Source organism: Paramormyrops kingsleyae, chromosome 17 (assembly GCF_048594095.1).
Source record: "Paramormyrops kingsleyae isolate MSU_618 chromosome 17, PKINGS_0.4, whole genome shotgun sequence".
Lineage (NCBI taxonomy): Eukaryota > Metazoa > Chordata > Actinopteri > Osteoglossiformes > Mormyridae > Paramormyrops > Paramormyrops kingsleyae.
In genome coordinates, this window is record NC_132813.1 from 16099949 (window position 1) to 16116127 (window position 16179).

Below are 16179 nucleotides of genomic sequence, written 5' to 3' on the forward strand. Positions count from 1 at the left end.
AGGGCACCATTTAATACTTTACATGGAACCATGATGAATGAAATGTTTGAATATTCTTATTGACCTACATACTTCCACCTTTTGGTAAATTAACGTATGTTACAGATCGGGAATATCTAACAGCACATGTACCACTGAAAGTACTCAGTACTGAGAGTAGTATACAGCAGTGTTTTTTGTTAATAAAAATCTTGATGGTACAACAACTAATGACGTTGAACACTTTAGTACTAAATATTTCTAGGGTGGGGTATTCTGTAATTCCAAATTTCGTCGCCGTGTATACACCCCAATAGCAAACAACACTGCTAACATACACCCAACTAGCTGCAGTCACCAACAGAACTGTTTCAATGTGAAAGAGGAAGGAGAGAGGAAAGAACAAACAATTTCCCCAATTTGTACAAGCTAGCAGGTCACATGAGAGTCACCACCTCACCCATCGATAACACTCATGATTTTCTTACACGTCCCTCCCATGTGAGTGTTTGTATAACCATAGGTCAAAGTCTGCATTTTTCAGATACTCTCCTATTTAATTTCAGATACTGGACCAAGCTTACTCTGCAGTTATGTATAACAGTCCACTGTATTGTCCAGTTCCAGTGTCTGCGAACCTGAAATCTACATCACCACACCAAAATCAGTAATCCACAGGGAAGCAGGCAGGTTTAAGGATTTATCGATAACTATAATAAATGGAACACTACAATACTTTTGTTGTTCTGCGATATAGATGTAGGAATTTGTGTGCCAGTTTAAAAAGAAAACACCAAAATCCGTAGTTACTGAAAAGGCAGATTATTGCTTTGTTTAATCATGCTGTGTTTTACATAACAAAAGGCAAACAGTTTAAGTCACATTCAGCTAGCTGTCCAGATAAGACTGTTTGTGTTGAATGCAGAATGGTCTGAAATGTTGCTGTAATGTCAAATGAAACTGCACACGTTCCAGCGAAGCCCCGATGCTGCCGTTCCCCTATCCTCTCAGGCAGAAGCCTTCGGTTTATTGCGTCTGGCAAACCATTCGTCACTTTTGTCCGCTGCGATCGCCTGTAACATTGGGAGATCGGCACAGCAATGCATAAACGCATACATACAAGCACACTCTCAGTGTCTCTCTCTCACAGAATAAAAAACACATCTTGACGCATAGTCTGCCATATGATACTAAAAAAGAATTGAAAACTATGAACTGTGTAAAGATTCAATACACTTCAGTTCAAATACAATACAGCTCTGAGGGGATATGATTTCAATCATTTAATATACTGAAGTGCCAGATCTTAGCATGAAAAAACATTACAGTAATATGCAGTAACAGCGATGCATTGGGCAAATTGATTTGTGACACTCAATCTTTTTTTTTGGGGAGGGGGGGGTGGTAAATAAATACAACCACATCATAGAGGCTTGTGCTGGATTTCTGATTCAAAACTCTTGTGTCATACCCCTAAATTATATAGAAACTGGGACATGCATTACACATCATAATACCAGTCAGTTACAGCAAACCCTGCTCTCTGTCTACAGACTCACTGCATCCAGTAGGGCATTTCCATCGGGGTCCACTGCAGAGAGCTGCCTGAATGCCTCGTCGGCCACAAAGCAGATCTCGTGGCCGTCCTTAAAGGTGGAGAAAGAGCACAGCGGTGCACGTGTATCGAGGAACAGCTTAACAGACGGGCCTCGTTAGGGGTCACTTCCTGGGACCAACACTCACCGGGTCAGCGAGTATGACCACTTCCACGGTGGCCTTCCCTGGCGTGTCCAGGCTGACGAGGGGCGTGATGATCGTCTGGTTCTCCTTCTTCATTATTGCCTCAATGTCAGGTAACTGGGGGGGGGGATATTGGGAATTGGGAGTATCAGGTCTGCTGCTAGGCAACTAAGTAATCCAACTATATCCCAAGAAGAGAAAATAATACGGGTAAAATTATGTCAAACCATAGAAAAATTGAAGTTTAGAAACATTAGCTAAGCTGCCCAGTTTAAAAAGAGTTTAGGTATCTTACAAGATGGTTAAATACAAAGTAATGTAAACACACTTCTGCTGTCACCAAAGCCTTGTCACCTGTGTGCGAGGGCAGGAGAAAGCGATCCTCCCGAAGGCTGTGCCGTGGTCCACTGGGCCGCCAATGTCACGGAGCTCCAGCTTGCACTGCAAACACAAACAATACCTAAACACCAGCTAGGAGCTATGAGGACATATCACACCCCGGACGGGCCTCCCAAACCTGCCCATCTCCGAATCCCAGTAGGACCGATTTCCTCTCAGCATCTCTCTCCAGTATCTGCATCCCCAGGAGGACGGACCAGTAGTGTGTGGAACGCTGCAGGTCAGACACGGCCAGGGAGACCTTCTGGATGGGGTCTAAGGCCAAGAGCAGATACAAAACAGCACTATCAGGTCCAAGCTACATGGTAACAAATCCGGCGTCTCTTACAGTGTTGTGATGGTTTCTGAAGTAATTAGGATTATGGTGCTTATATATAGTACCATATTATTATTATTCTCATTATTATTATGTAGGTTATTTAGTTTTTCTGTGACTACACCCATGGTATGCCACTAGGCATTTCTGGTGATGAGTCCACTGCCCAATGAATGCCCTTCCAGAATGATTTTCAGGCTGTGACACAGGACCAGTGACACACCTGTCTGGGGCTGCTCCTCATCCACCAAGTAAAAAGAGTACCCCCCTGGGGCCTCGGCCAGGTAGACCCCCTGCCCTGCCTCCAAGAGGGGCCACCCGAGCCGGCGGGCATTGCTGACGGCCTGGCTGGACTGCAGAGTGATGCCCTGTACAAACAGAGAACGAGGTCCATTTCTAAGGTCCACATCTGTGTTGATGCTCAACATAAATGATCTTTTAGGGAGATTGAAAAACAAACAAACAAAATGCCATCAAAGAGCAAAATAGACAATGGGCTATAAGATGGTGATTTTTGAAGATTAAACAAACACAGAAATATATTTAATGCATTTCTATTGTATTTCTGTTTCTTACGAAGCCCTCGCTGTAAGTTGTTCACATAAAATACAGGATATCTGCTATATCATTGAGCTCAGACTGTCCCGCCAGGATGGATACAGCTTCCATCATAACTGCAGCACATCAATACACAGAGCAGAACTGCACAGCTTGGGCTGTGGGGTGGCTTACCAGGAAATCATTACCCAGGTGGTACTCTCCGACACCGTAGTTGTACGTCAGCTCTGACACAAAATGGTTATCCTCTGGACCAAAGCCCACCATAGTCTTACTCCACTTCCCATCATACGGACTTACAAAAAGATATATAAAATAATATGTTGTGTACTAAGTAAAAACATTGTCACCTGATTTAGTTTCTGCTTTTAATTTATCTATCTGCATGAATAATTAATCAAGTTCGTTATTGAATGTGTGCAGGTCAATCAAATGAATAAACAGATAAATATACACAGTGCTCTTTTCACCAAAAGGCAAACTGTGACATGCCTTTCAGGTTTCACTTAAGGTGGGATTTTTTGCTTGATTTCATATACAATGGTTACATTCTCACCCATTACAAGTTGCTTTACAGCCTTCTTCAAACTCCTCATGTCGAAGTACCTGAAACAAAATTAAAAACCATGGATCCGTGACTATGCAGCTTTCCAGTTATTTCAGCATATACCTGGCAAACCCACACTAGTTCATCATTGACAGAATCACTGACCTGCTGCATTAATTCAAAAAGCACCTGGAGCGTGGGGTGCGAAGTGCACTGTTGCCAACTGTCACGCATCGGGCTTGACACACACGCTTCCAGACTCTCTTGCTAGAAATCTTACCGCAAATCTAAATTATTCCACTATAAAACTAAAAGTAGCTGCATCCAAAGCGTTGGGTTAGTTTGCAAACCCTACAGACTGTTTACAAGGTAATAGAACTGTTACATGCATGTAATGCGTGTGCAGACTTATCTCGAATTGAAAATCTCACGCCAGCCAGCTGACCAACGTTGGTGACACTGACTATCACGTCGTTTATTGATCAGGACTGGTCTTAATTTGGTCATGCACGTCTGACAAACAAAAACATATCTTACTTTCATGCCAAGGACATCGCGGTAAAATGTGGCTGTCTTGTTCCTATCGCCCACTTTAAACACGAAATGTAAGGCTCTCCTCAACGACATGACTACATCTACTGATCCCAGTTTCCAGGACGTTGGTCTGTACCTTAACAGCTGGTCCTGGGATAGCGTCGCACTAGCGATCGATTACTCGGCGATCCGTTGGTTTGAATCCAAACCTTTTAACTCAAAACAGTTTAATATCGCTTCAGTAATTTTTGACCATCCAATGTTCCGCACTCTCGTTATCATATATTCGTTCTCCAAATAACCCGGAGGAATTTCATGAAAGGAATGGATTTTACGGCGGCAGTTCCATTACTAATGGCTGATTTCCCCAATCTGATTCGATCGTCCCTCGTTGATGACGTAGGGGTCCGCTTGGCGTGACAACCGCTTTGTGGTGCGTATGCTGTTTTGTGGATAATGCTACAAATTCTTGCAGATTCATTCCAAAATATAAATCACCTAAATATTACCTATTCCCCTGCTATTCCAAAACCATTACTCCAAACCAAATATGTTTTTAAATATTCACGTCTGCAAAGAAATTTGTGACAAAGTTACGAATTCTACACTTAGTAGTTTAATGTTAAATTAAATATTGCAACAAATTTCGTAGCATATATTAATACTACATGGCCGTTTCATATATTATATTGTGTTTTTCCCCTCAAAGAGTCAGAAAAGACACCATGACAAATACACCCATTAATTGTGAACATAAAATTGGCTGAGATAAAACACATAACCACATGTCCTATCACACCGTCTGTGGTTTACAGCTGCGAGCGCCGCACATAGAGACTCAGTTTACGAGCATGATTCCCAACGTTCTTAGTTCCCAGCTGCACCACGGGCTTGGTGCCTAACATCACTGCTCCCGTGTTATTTAGGAGACACGCGAGCTGCTCTTGGATGCTGCCCATCTCGCTGAAATATCACAGCTGTCACGGAGCAGACAGCCCAGCCGACCTAGACGCGCAGCATTCTAGTGTGTGTAACCCCTTCTGGAATGCTGTGGCTCTTTATCTAACATAAGATAAACACTGAATATTTTTGCCTTTTTAAAAAATAAGCTCTTTGATGTGCTTTGAATTCATGCTAATATCACTTCCTATTTGATTCAGGAAACACTGCAGGGTGTATGTAAAGAACCAAAGAACACAGTCACGCTGTTCGGCTGTTTTGAACCCCTTCCGTACATTTACACATAAATTTAATTTTCCGTTTGCACACAAATATAATTCTGAAGCCTTATTGGAAGAAAAATCTCGATTTACTCAAATGGGGGTGCCTGAAGCATTAGATGAAATATTTCTGATATATCGACACAAGTTCTGTAAACAACTGTCAGGCCAATGGAAATTTATTGAATTTATACCGTTAACAATGCATAACAATGAAATTAACTTAAATGTTTTGCATGAAATCAAAACCATTTAAATATTCTAAAGGATATTACAAGTATTTCCCCCAAATATGCGCCAAAGGGCGGCATATGCAAAATATTTAAAATCGTTAAGTGGTGTTCAATTAAGAAACCTGTAGCACCGTCCACAATGAATGCATAGTAACTGCATGTATATATTTGACCAGCAGATGTCGCATTAAGCTTTTTTTCTACGTTAAACAAGATGGACAATTCAGCAAATTTGTTGAGCACAAGAATATATTAGCATCTTACTGCATTTTGCTTCACTATTAAAACTATACCTCTTTTCAACATTTTAAAACAAAGTTTCATAACAATGTACTTGTGTGGAAATCAGTTGATCAAACATTGTATTTTGTCTTGGCAGTTAATTTGTGTTGGAAAAAATGTGTTGATCCATGTACATCCTAGTATTTAAGCGAATCCATTTTTCCAATATTTTTGTGTATATGAGGTTCTACAGTCAGTGGTCTTTTTAAGTACAGCCTGGTCTTGAGTTAGCAGTTGTTCCCAAAGAAATCTGCCGATGATTTTCCATCGTCTTGGACACAATTTTAGGTCTCTGAAGAAAACAGGTCTGGGAAAAGAAAGCAGATCTTTATGCAGAAACAAGGGTTTGCAAAACGGCAAAGAGTGAGGGAGGACTCACGTGGAAAAGAGAGCAGCTTTTAATGACCGTGAGTTTCTTTTTGAGTGTCCAGCGAGTAATAGGAACAATGCTATAAATTTCTTTCAAAAACTTGGAAGCCAGGACTCTCACAATGCTATTTCAGCCTTCCAAAACAACTGGCCTTTTTTTTGTTTAAAAACAGGGACCTTCACAGAAAATCCTTGAACTTATGGCTGCTCTGAGACTCGGTAATATCGTATGTCATCAGAGCACAAAAAGGGGGGGCTTCAAAGGGAAATTTCTTTGTATGACAAAAAGAAACAGCCTTTTCCACCCCACCCCAGAAATACAACACGACTGTACTGCAGGGCTGTTTTTTTCACATAGAAAGCTCTCATTTTTGTGAATCTGTTTCACACTTTGATGCATGTCTGAAACGGAGACAAACCTCAGAAGAGGCAGCTACATTAAAATCGAAGGCCAACAAGGGAGACCTGTATGCATGGCGTAAATATGTCGACTTTCATTCCATCTTCAATACTTTTAATTACACTATCCTTAATTTGCACATCATAACACACCGGAGAACCCAAGCGACAAAGAAATACGAAGACAGAAAGTTCTTCAGATGGAATCCACTGGGCAAAGTGATACTTTGTGTCTCTTAAGGAAGACATTCTTGTTGCCAAAAAAAGAAATGAAATGTTCAAGAACCCCAGGAGCATTGGGCAGGAGCATTACTGTGCTGCAGGGGCTGTAGTCAAGGCAAGGCACCGTGAGAAAAGACAGCAGGACCTGCTCAGAATCCCACATCATTTTCTTACTTTTAAAAGTTAAAAATGTCAGTAAGTAATAAGTCATGGGTCGTGGCAGGTTGGTGGGGGGGAGGACAGTACTGATGGGAATTTGAAGAAAGTAAACTGTACAGAGGATGAAGAGAGCAGTGTGGGGGTTGTTGGATGGAGTTTCAGTGTCAGCCCTAACAGGACCAGCCTTCTCCCTCTTTCTAGATGGGCTCCGGTTTGAGTTTCTCTGCCAGGAAGTCGCTGACGAACTGCTCCACCACCTCGGGCGTGATCTCCTCTACGTCGCGCACGTACTTAGCGCGAGCTGACATGTCCAGGATGGTGAGGAGCGGCGCCGCCTCTGGCAGGTTGGTGTAATCACGCAGGGAGTCGCTCATGTCATCCTGAGGGTGAGGAGGGAGTCCCAGGTTAAAGAATAAATAAATCAGCATAGCCACGTGCATGCAAACACATGCGCGCGCGCACACACACACACACAGTCATACGCGCACGCGCACACACACACACACACACACACACACAGTCACACGCGCACACATACACACACACACATACACACACACACATGCACACAGACACAGGGAGGTCCATTTAAACACCACATCGGGCCAAACAACAGGCACCAAACAATGGCAGATTTATTTTTAACACAGAGCTTCCCCACATCGTTTCCCTTTTCCTGTTTTTTTTTTTACCTCCATTTTTCCTTTGATGTCTGGCAGAGAGAAGAAACGGCAGTGATGCACAGGCTATAGGGACACATTCACACTCCCAGTAGGGGGCGCCAAGAGAAACGCCGGGTGACCCCACAGTACACTTGGAGTCTGTCTTCTGCACAGAAATGGACTCTGAGAAACATCCCCAAGGTACAAACAACATTAATGTACTATCAATAGTACAACAATGTTCCCCAGAGTCCATTTCTGTACCATAAAAGGTACTTTTACCTAGAGCTATAGGGTACAACTAGCAGACCCTTGAGGGTACAGCCTCAGTGATACTCTTTTTTTCTGTCAGTGGGGGAGTTAATTAGCAAAGGGGGAGGAGACAAGCCAGGCTAAGACCTGCCCCTTCCTGGTTTGTATAGCCAGCCCTCCCCCTTCACAAGGAACCGGGTTAAAAGGATCAGGGCTGGCTCCCTCCATCCATCCATCCATCCATCCATCCATCTTTCTGTACCCACTTGTTCACCGCTTGAGCCACCGCTTTATGGGCAAAGGAAGCCCAGAGGAACCATTCAACTGAAGAGCTGCTGGGTTCATCTGCCGCCCAGAGCAGCGACACTTAAAGGCGACCAGCTTTTTTTTTCCAGTCCACACAGACACTGTTTCTGCAGTCAGACAAAGACCTCATTGTTTTTGCTGCAGACACCTCTGCTTCCCACATGACAAAATGATCTTATTTCCCCTCAACTAAACCCTTTAATGAATGAATGAGCCATGCGAGAGATGCGGGAGATAGGGCATATGGAAAAGATTACTTGGAGCAGAAGTTATTCCCCAAGTGGCCATAGGGTGACACTGTAGCGCCGGAATAGAATTGGCACGCACACAAAGCCATTTCAGTCTGGCAAAAAAGTATGTGTAGAAACTATGTAACCTTAAGAAAAAAGCCAACACAATGCACAATTACACCCTTCAGTCATCTCTGGTAATTTAAATATTTTATGACATAAGAACCCTGGACATTGTAGCACAATGTCTGAGTGACACACTCCTTGAGTCCGTTCGTAGGCCTTCATCAGAACCATGGTGTTTCTCCACTATCTGGATTGTCCATCTTAATCGGGGGTCTTGGGTTCATGAAGGGTAAAAACCCCTAATGTGGACAGACAGTTTGTTACAATTAAGGCGTAATCTTTGCCGGGGTCGGAAGGAACCCCGAGGAGCAGGAAGCAGTCAGGAGCCAACATCTTCCCCAGCGGCTCGGTCCTGATCCAGTTCTAGCTCGTAATGACATGCTCTCACTTCATTAGCCTGCCGGAACACTCCGCTAGGCCGGAACGTTGGGCAGGAAAATCCACTGGGAAGGCGGAAAAAAATGCAAGGACAGTCAGACTAGCATTAGTCACAGCTGGCGGGGTTTTCCCAGCATTCCCGGGGGCAGGCAGTCTGCTTGTGATCTGCAAGTTACCAGCAGGGCTAAAAGTCCTCTCACTATTACCAATAATTACCAGCAGGTTTTCTTTTTTTTTTTTTGGGGAGGGGGGGGGGGCTCATCACATGCTAACATGTATCTGCAATACAAGTCGGGTCAAGGTGGTCACATGGCTAGGAGGGATCGCTGGTCTAACTAGCTATGGATGAGCCACAACTATAAGATATAACTATACCCTGTTGCAGAGGCACTTAGCCTGCAGTTTGCTTTTATATGCAATTTTTTTGTGTATGCTATGGATGTGTTAATTCTTGATGTGTCCTGACTTCACATTGGATAAAGCTGACTGGCAAATTAATAACTGTGCATGTAAAATGTCCTTTTTTTAAGGCTGCGTTTAATTGCTCACAGATTTATCCTGAACATGACCTTCAGAAACCACTGCAGGCCAGCTGCAGAAAACCAGTCATGCTGCAATGAAAAAGCATGCTTAGGATGGCAGGGCAGACAGGAATGGATCCGAACGCTCCAGAGGCGAGCCGCGCCCAGGCCCCCCCCGCTCCGAGTGGGCCGGGGCCACAATTAGGCCGAGCGCCGGGCCACACAGCGACAGGTTTATCCTTCACGTTGGGCCACAGTGACATTCCGATGACAGCGGCCATCAGATAAGCCCCACCACTACCCCCCCGGCCATCCCCCCGCCAAGCGGGCCTCTGCCAAGGGCTGGTGGACATCATTGATACCATCGTGTAACCATAATGATGCGTTTGTCTGTGGGGGGGGGGGGGGTTCTTCTTTGTAGCCCAGGTACAAAGCTGGGGAGTACCTCCCAACTTACCGCGTCTTATCTTAGTTAATTATAAACTGGTGCAGTTAGCAAACTGACAGAAGTATTAGACATTCAGACACTTCTCTGTTTGTCTTTCCTGATACTGGAAGCCCTCTCTGGCAGCCAGATGTACATTCTTCTGCTTTAAAGACCAGAAAAGACTGACTGCCAACCTTCAGCGTCGCGCTACAGGCTGGATAACGGACATAAACCGACTGTCTGGAGAACGGGTCCGAGCCACACGCCTCAGACGCTACAGGCCCCATCCAGACGCCCCGCCATCTGGAGAAATCCACATACTGATCTATGTTACAAAAAAAAAATTAAATTCAGAACACACAGGGAAAATTCATTTCAGTATAATGAACTGAATTGTAACTGGCCATGTCGAAATTATCTAGAATCTGTACTGGTTCCAGTCATATGGGTCAAAGGCCCGGTACTGGGCCTGCAGAGTGGGGCGTGTGAGATCATCGTCAGCATGTGCTAATGGCGGAAAGCGGCGTCCGCACACAGCACTGTCGCCCTGTCGCCCTGTCCCCAGCCACACCACGGCTGCAGGAGGGGAGGGTCACCCAGCAGCAGCACCCTCGGCAGCTGGGGGTTAAGGGCTGTGCTCAGGGGCCCATGGACATGTGACTATTCTGCCAAGGCCGGGGGCAAGAACCTACAACCTTCCGATCACAGGCACAGAGGCTTAGCCTGTATGCCATCACCATGTGTCACATCAAGGACCTAAAAACATAGATACATCAGCAGCTGCCAAATACAGCAAGACTGTCAATGGCTTCAATTAACGAGTAAACCCAGCACTGCTCACGTGGATGTGTGTGCAGGGATGCATTCTGGGAGCATTTGAGCAGGGACAGCCTGAATTGTGGCCACCCGTGAATGAAACATAGGGGAGAACTGGAGAAGCCTATCAGAGCAGCTCTGCTTGGGGCATAACAGTGCAGAGAGGGAAGGGGCTGAATAACGAAAAAGAACAGAGACCATGGAGATGGGGAATGGCCTTCCCCCACACCGTAGGCAGAGGAGAGGGTGCTTATGTAACCATTTATGCAGCACAAAGCTGTTCTGTGGAAAGTTGAGGCTGAAGTCAAGTTTAAGATTCTCTGATCCTCGGAATGTTGTACAAGAAGTCTATCCACCTGCTTCACCTGCAATTCCACGGTGTTCAGTCCCGCTCTCAATGTTCAGTGGGGTGTTTGGCTCTGCTCTCAGCATTTGCTGGGGTGTTCAGCCCTGCTCTCAATATTCTGTTTTTTTTTTGGCCCCACTTTCAGCATTCCCTGTGCTGTTCAGCCCGTGTTCCGTGTTTGGCCCCACTCTCAAATGTTCCGTGCAGCATTTGGCCCCTCTCTCAATGTTCCGTGTTTGGCCCCACTCTCAAATGTTCCGTGCAGCGTTTGGCCCCTCTCTCAATGTTCCGTGCAGTGTTTGGCCCCACTCTCAATGTTCCGTGCAGTGTTCGGCCCCTCTCTCAATGTTCCGTTCAATGTTCAGGCCCGCTATCAGCATTCTGTGTAGTGTTCAGCTCTGCTCACATTGCTCCATGCCGATGTTTAGTCCCACTCTCAGCGTCCCATGCAGTGTTAAGGCCTCCTATCACCATTCTGTGTAGTATTTGGCTCTGCTCTCATTGTTCTGTGTGGCGTTCAGTTCCGCTCTCAGCATCCTATGCAGTGTTTGGCTCCGCTCTCATTGTTCCGTGCCAATGTTCAGTCCCGATCTCAGCATTCCGTGCCAATGTTTAGCCCTGCTCTTAGCGTTCCGTGCAGTGTTCAACCTCGCTCTCTGCGTTCCGTGCAGTGTTCAGGCCCACTCACAATGTTCTGTGTGGTGTTCAGCTCCTCTCTCAGCGTTTCATGCAGTGTAGAGCTCTGATCAGATTGGCAAGGACATGGTCTCCATCACCAGAACACGGTAATAAGAGTTTTGGGACAGACACTTCAAAGTGATCTGCTCTTGAAAGAGGCGGTTTTAGGTCGACCTCAGTCCACATCAGAGTGTTGTAGCACTGCCTGCCAGAGACAATGGTGATCCAGCTCCCCCCACTCACCTCTCCAGCCACGAAGAACAGCAGTGGTGCCTCTTCTTCCTTGGCCTTGTACTTGGCCAGGATCTTCTCTGCTATGGGCTGGATCAGCTGCTTTGCTGCTTCCAGCTCCCCCTCTTCCTCAGCATCTGGGGCAGAGAGGACATGAAAGAACAGGGTAAAAGAAAGGGGAGTGACAAGAATGAGCGACAGGGACAGTCTGGATGGAGAGACACGAGGGCAATTCCTCACCCACGAAGAGCACCAGGCAGGGCCCCTCGTTGAGCTGCACGGCGTTGGACTCGCACAGCTCCAGCACGGGCCGCGGGTGCCAGGGGAAGAGTTGGCACTCGGGGTCGTTCAGCACCTCCACCCGGCCCTGGCGCGTGATCATGTGACCCTCTGTGTCCAGCAGGATGAGGGTGGGGATACCTGTAGGGACGCTGGGCTGGGTCACCACATCCTGGGCGTACAGGACGCTGGGTGCTAAGCCGACTGCATCAGCTGCACAGCCACTGCAGCAGGCCAGCCTCAGAAACAGCCCCTTCCGTGGCTCTGCGCAGATTTACTAACATGGATACGCAGTGCGTGCTGTTCTCAGCCACGGCCAATGCCCTGTACCCCACATGTCCCCTCACCCTGTCAGAGGCCCTTTGTAACATCAATCTTTGCTGTTAACAGGTTTATCGCACATGAATGGAGTACAACGCGAGTGCATCTGTGTGAGCGCCTCTACCTCTGCGTGAGCCCATCTGCGTAAGCCTAAGCATGTCTGCGTCTGCGTTTTTGTATGCCAGAATCTGCATAAACGCGTCTACATCTGCAAGAGTCCACCTGAGCAAGTGCATCGGCTCGGGCTCGCCCGCATGAGCACAACTGCCTCTGTGTCAGCGCGTCTGCGTAAGCCCATCTGCACGAGTGCGTCTGCCTCTGTGAGTGCATCTATGTCTGTGATGGCGTCTACATAAGCCCGTCTGCGCGAGCGCGTCTGTGTGAGTGAGTCTGTGCCAGCGCTTGTGGCGTCAGCAGCGGGGCCGTGACAGCCAACATGTCTGGGACACATTCCGCAGATTCCAGGGCAGAGGAAGAGTGAGCGGACAAGCTGGAATGCAAGGATGGGTTGCAAAGTGGGACAGCTAAGTGGGTTAGCGAGGGTTAGCGAGCCGTCCCCCTGGGGCCGGTGGGCTGCTGCATGGCTCACAGGAGGTATTACCATGACAGCGGGGTTTCAAAGACGAACCCACCCACCACGGCATTCTGACACGGAGCCCCGTCCACACACAGGCCTTAGGGGCACCGAGGAGTGTTCCAGACCCTTGGATGGGTGGCATTATGCTGGACTATCAATCAAGACTGATTACGCCCACTCATTGGTTACTGCATCAGCTCGATATTGCATTAAGAATGATGGTGATTTGCTTGTGCACAGTTATGGATGTCTCTTAAAGATGATGTAATTGAAGTCCATCAAACCTTGGATCCCATATAGCCTGTTGAGTCGCGATCGCCGGCCTTCATCCGAGTAGGGGACGGCGAGCCAGGGCATCTCACTGAAGTACTGCTTGAAGGACTCCTCTGACCTGCTCGGGTTCGAACGGGACAGTGAGACTCCTTTCACCCGGGTCGTGCGTCTCGTGGAAGCCACCGGCGGCTGGCATAGCTCACCTGTCGGCGCTGACGAAGACGATCTCGAACTTCTGCCCAGACTCTTTCACCGTGCGGTACGACTCCACGAGCACCCGCGTGAGACTACGGCAGGGGGGGCACTGCCGGTGGGGGAAGGGGACACAGAAAAAACACTGATTACCTTAAACCTGCAGCAGCTACGAGCCCTGTGGGTGGGATAACAGTAATTAAGAGGACGCACATGAATATCGTCTCCCGCCTGATTCAGGCCGTGCCAAGAGGCCAGGGGCAGCCGTCGGCTCACTGTGGCATCTAATCCCGGCTCTCAGTCGGCACTGGCCAGTTCGGTTAGAGGACGGGCAGTAAAAAGCTGCCTTCCCTTTCCAGATCATTCCAGGAGGAGAGCATAAACAGCTTGCTAGCGAACGGCCCCCTCCAGGTCACTCCCAGCCAAATTTTTCATTTTGAAATTAAAATTTTATTAAAAGCCCCTTTTCTGTAAAGCATCCAAAATGACTTCATAGGGCTGCTTTTGGCTGCTTTTAATCCTCGGCCTCCCTTCAGATGACTTTTATTTATGAACTCACTTGGAAGACAAAGACTCTGAATCAAAGCATCTTACATAAGACTCTTGGATGCTGCGCGTGTTCCAAGCCTGTGCGATACTCCTAAGCTCTTGCAGTACTCCTCCACAGACAGGTACTCTATAACAGCCCGACACAGCAGTACTGGCCAGACTTGTACACTTATCTCTTTTTCAGTGGTCATACAGTTCAAACCAAATTAGCGTTCCAAACCAGCCTCGATCTGCAACCTTTGGTCACAATGGTTAATGAGTATGCCCTCTGCTGGTGACAGTGGGCCAGCCGTGCACACACACACACACAACATGCAGGAGTGTGCGACAGCTCAAGGTCAGCTGAGGTCCTTGGGGGTAGGCGGCGGGGGGGGGGGGGGGTGTCATGTAACGGACACCACCTCCAGGTGCCTGGAATTTCACGCCTGACACGTTTCACCAGGCCTGTTTTTGCAGCGAAACAGTTGCAGTTTATAACGCAGAGCAGGAATAAAACTCATAAATATATTACGGGCCCTGCCTTGTATCATCGCTTCTCTGGGGGGGGTGGGGGCATTACAAACATCTTTAATGCTTGGTGTAACGCCGGTGCAGCCCAACAGGACCTGAGAGGAGAGAACAGCCCCACCAGGCAGCTGGAAATACCAGCCTGCTCCCTCTGGGGGTCCAGCCGGCCGCAGCCGTAGCTGTCAGTCAGCAGCCGGGTGGGCGGGGCCACAGCCTCCAAACCAGATCATTCCAGCCCAACATTCCTTGCCTTCCCTGAGTTAGCAGGACCTACTCTCTTCCATTCAGACCACCCCACCCTTCCATGGCAAGAGATATTCACTGGTCCAGTGCCCTGCTGGATTTCTTGGGGGGGGGGGCATGTATTATGAGGACGCACAAGAGTTGGAGCCCCCTGGGTGGGGGGATGGGCAATCAGAGGGGCCACTCCACCCACCAAGGACACTCACCCAGTGGGCGGAGAAGTAGACGCCCACGAAGGACCCCTCCAGGGAGCTGCTGTCCACCGTCTGCCCGTTGCCGCGGAGAAGCGTCCCGGCCACCACCTCTGCGAAGGGTTTGGGCCCCCAGGGAAATTCCAGGCCTGCAGTTGGGGGGGGGGAGACATGAGCTACAGGCCACATTCTCACTCCAGTGGTCTCCTGCTCCGAGCAGCCGAAGTGAGAGCATCTTAGGTCCATGTGAAGCTTTGCTACAAGCTTTGTAGAGGCACTGATCCAGGGTCAGTTCTGAGGGGCACCGTGTGTTTGCCAGCCGAAAGCCATGGCTAGTGGGACATGAGGCGCCTCCTGGGACCTGCCGGACAGGGGACCCCGCCCCGTACGCTTCCGGGGGGCTGCAAGTGTAATTAGTCTGTTTAAAACCATAAGGCCGCAGCACGGGGGGCTTCGTAACCAATGACATCCACATACCTCACGGCTCTACATTTTTTTTTTAACAAGCCCCACTTTCGCACCTCAGAGGGGGGCTAAAAGAAAAAACAAAGACAAGGGCCCCCACCCCCCCAAGAGATGGAACTGATGAGTGTCAGAATAAGTCGATTATAAGAATCTCAGAAGGATGTTTCATAAGTGGCGCTTAATAAAAGTGCCCTGCTTCCCGGCGCTCGGACTGTGACTGTTTCCATCGCCCCCCCAAGGGCCGCCACCCCCACCCCCCCCCAAAGCCCCTCGGCTCCTGACTTCGGGCTTTCAGGACACGCAAAAAAATGCCCAGAATTCATCCTCCCCCTCAGGACCTGACTACACCCCCACCCACAGGTTCTGCTATCGCTCACTTTTCCAGACGCACGACGTACTGGAAAAAAACGGAGGGGGGGGGGGGAGCTCATACATCATCTTTGAGAAAAATAAGTGTGCAGCCACAATAGCATCATGTGATCAGTCTCATGTTACTGGGACCACGCGGGACTTACTGGGCATGACCAGGATTTATTGGTTACGCTTGGGACTTACTGGGCACAACCGGGAGTTACTGGTTACTGGGCACAACCAGGAGTTACTGGGCAGAACCGAGAGTTACTGATTACACGTGGGACTTACTGGGCACGAC

The 16179-nt window shown here is 48.0% G+C and overlaps 2 protein-coding genes across 8 annotated transcripts in view; both read right to left on the reverse strand.

Moving 5' to 3' along the window:
* Positions 1-785: 785 nt before the first annotated feature.
* On the reverse strand, positions 786-4468 carry glod4 (glyoxalase domain containing 4). 3 transcript variants are annotated; one of them, XM_023818020.2, is made up of 10 exons: positions 4210-4468; positions 3705-3814; positions 3549-3598; positions 3167-3287; positions 2658-2802; positions 2237-2373; positions 2074-2160; positions 1723-1836; positions 1539-1625; positions 786-1052 (listed from the first exon to the last, which is right to left on the reverse strand). In XM_023818020.2, exons 2-10 carry the CDS (start codon positions 3771-3773, stop codon positions 987-989), a joined length of 876 nt encoding a protein of 291 aa, XP_023673788.1. In that variant the 5' UTR covers positions 3774-3814; positions 4210-4468; the 3' UTR covers positions 786-986. The 3 variants fall into 3 exon arrangements, with proteins under 3 accessions (XP_023673788.1, XP_023673789.1, XP_023673787.1); XM_023818021.2 differs by lacking the exon at positions 3705-3814; XM_023818019.2 differs by lacking the exon at positions 3705-3814 and having other exon boundaries at positions 4077-4468.
* A 988-nt stretch (positions 4469-5456) lies between these two features.
* Positions 5457-16179, reverse strand: part of nxn (nucleoredoxin) — a 41840-nt gene continuing 31117 nt past the window's right edge. For all 5 annotated transcript variants that reach the window (XM_072701304.1, XM_072701306.1, XM_072701308.1 and 2 more), the window contains exons 3-8: positions 15078-15211; positions 13584-13684; positions 13392-13498; positions 12171-12350; positions 11943-12067; positions 5457-7337 (exon numbers count right to left, since the gene is read on the reverse strand). In XM_072701304.1, coding sequence (XP_072557405.1) covers positions 7155-7337; positions 11943-12067; positions 12171-12350; positions 13392-13498; positions 13584-13684; positions 15078-15211 — 830 coding nt within the window. In that variant the 3' untranslated portion in view covers positions 5457-7154. The remainder of the gene's footprint in view (positions 7338-11942; positions 12068-12170; positions 12351-13391; positions 13499-13583; positions 13685-15077; positions 15212-16179) is intronic.

What these genes read in the sequence shown, in the direction of transcription:
- glod4 (XM_023818019.2), bottom strand. Translation starts at nt 4,166, where the DNA reads ATGTCGTTGAGGAGAGCCTTACATTTCGTGTTTAAAGTGGGCGATAGG. An exon ending in TGAGGAGCAGCCCCAGACAG is followed by an intron (nt 2,374 to 2,657) that starts GTGTGTCACTGG and finishes TCTTGGCCTTAG; the next exon opens with ACCCCATCCAGAAGGTCTCC. An exon ending in TGGGATTCGGAGATGGGCAG is followed by an intron (nt 2,161 to 2,236) that starts GTTTGGGAGGCC and finishes TTGTGTTTGCAG; the next exon opens with TGCAAGCTGGAGCTCCGTGA.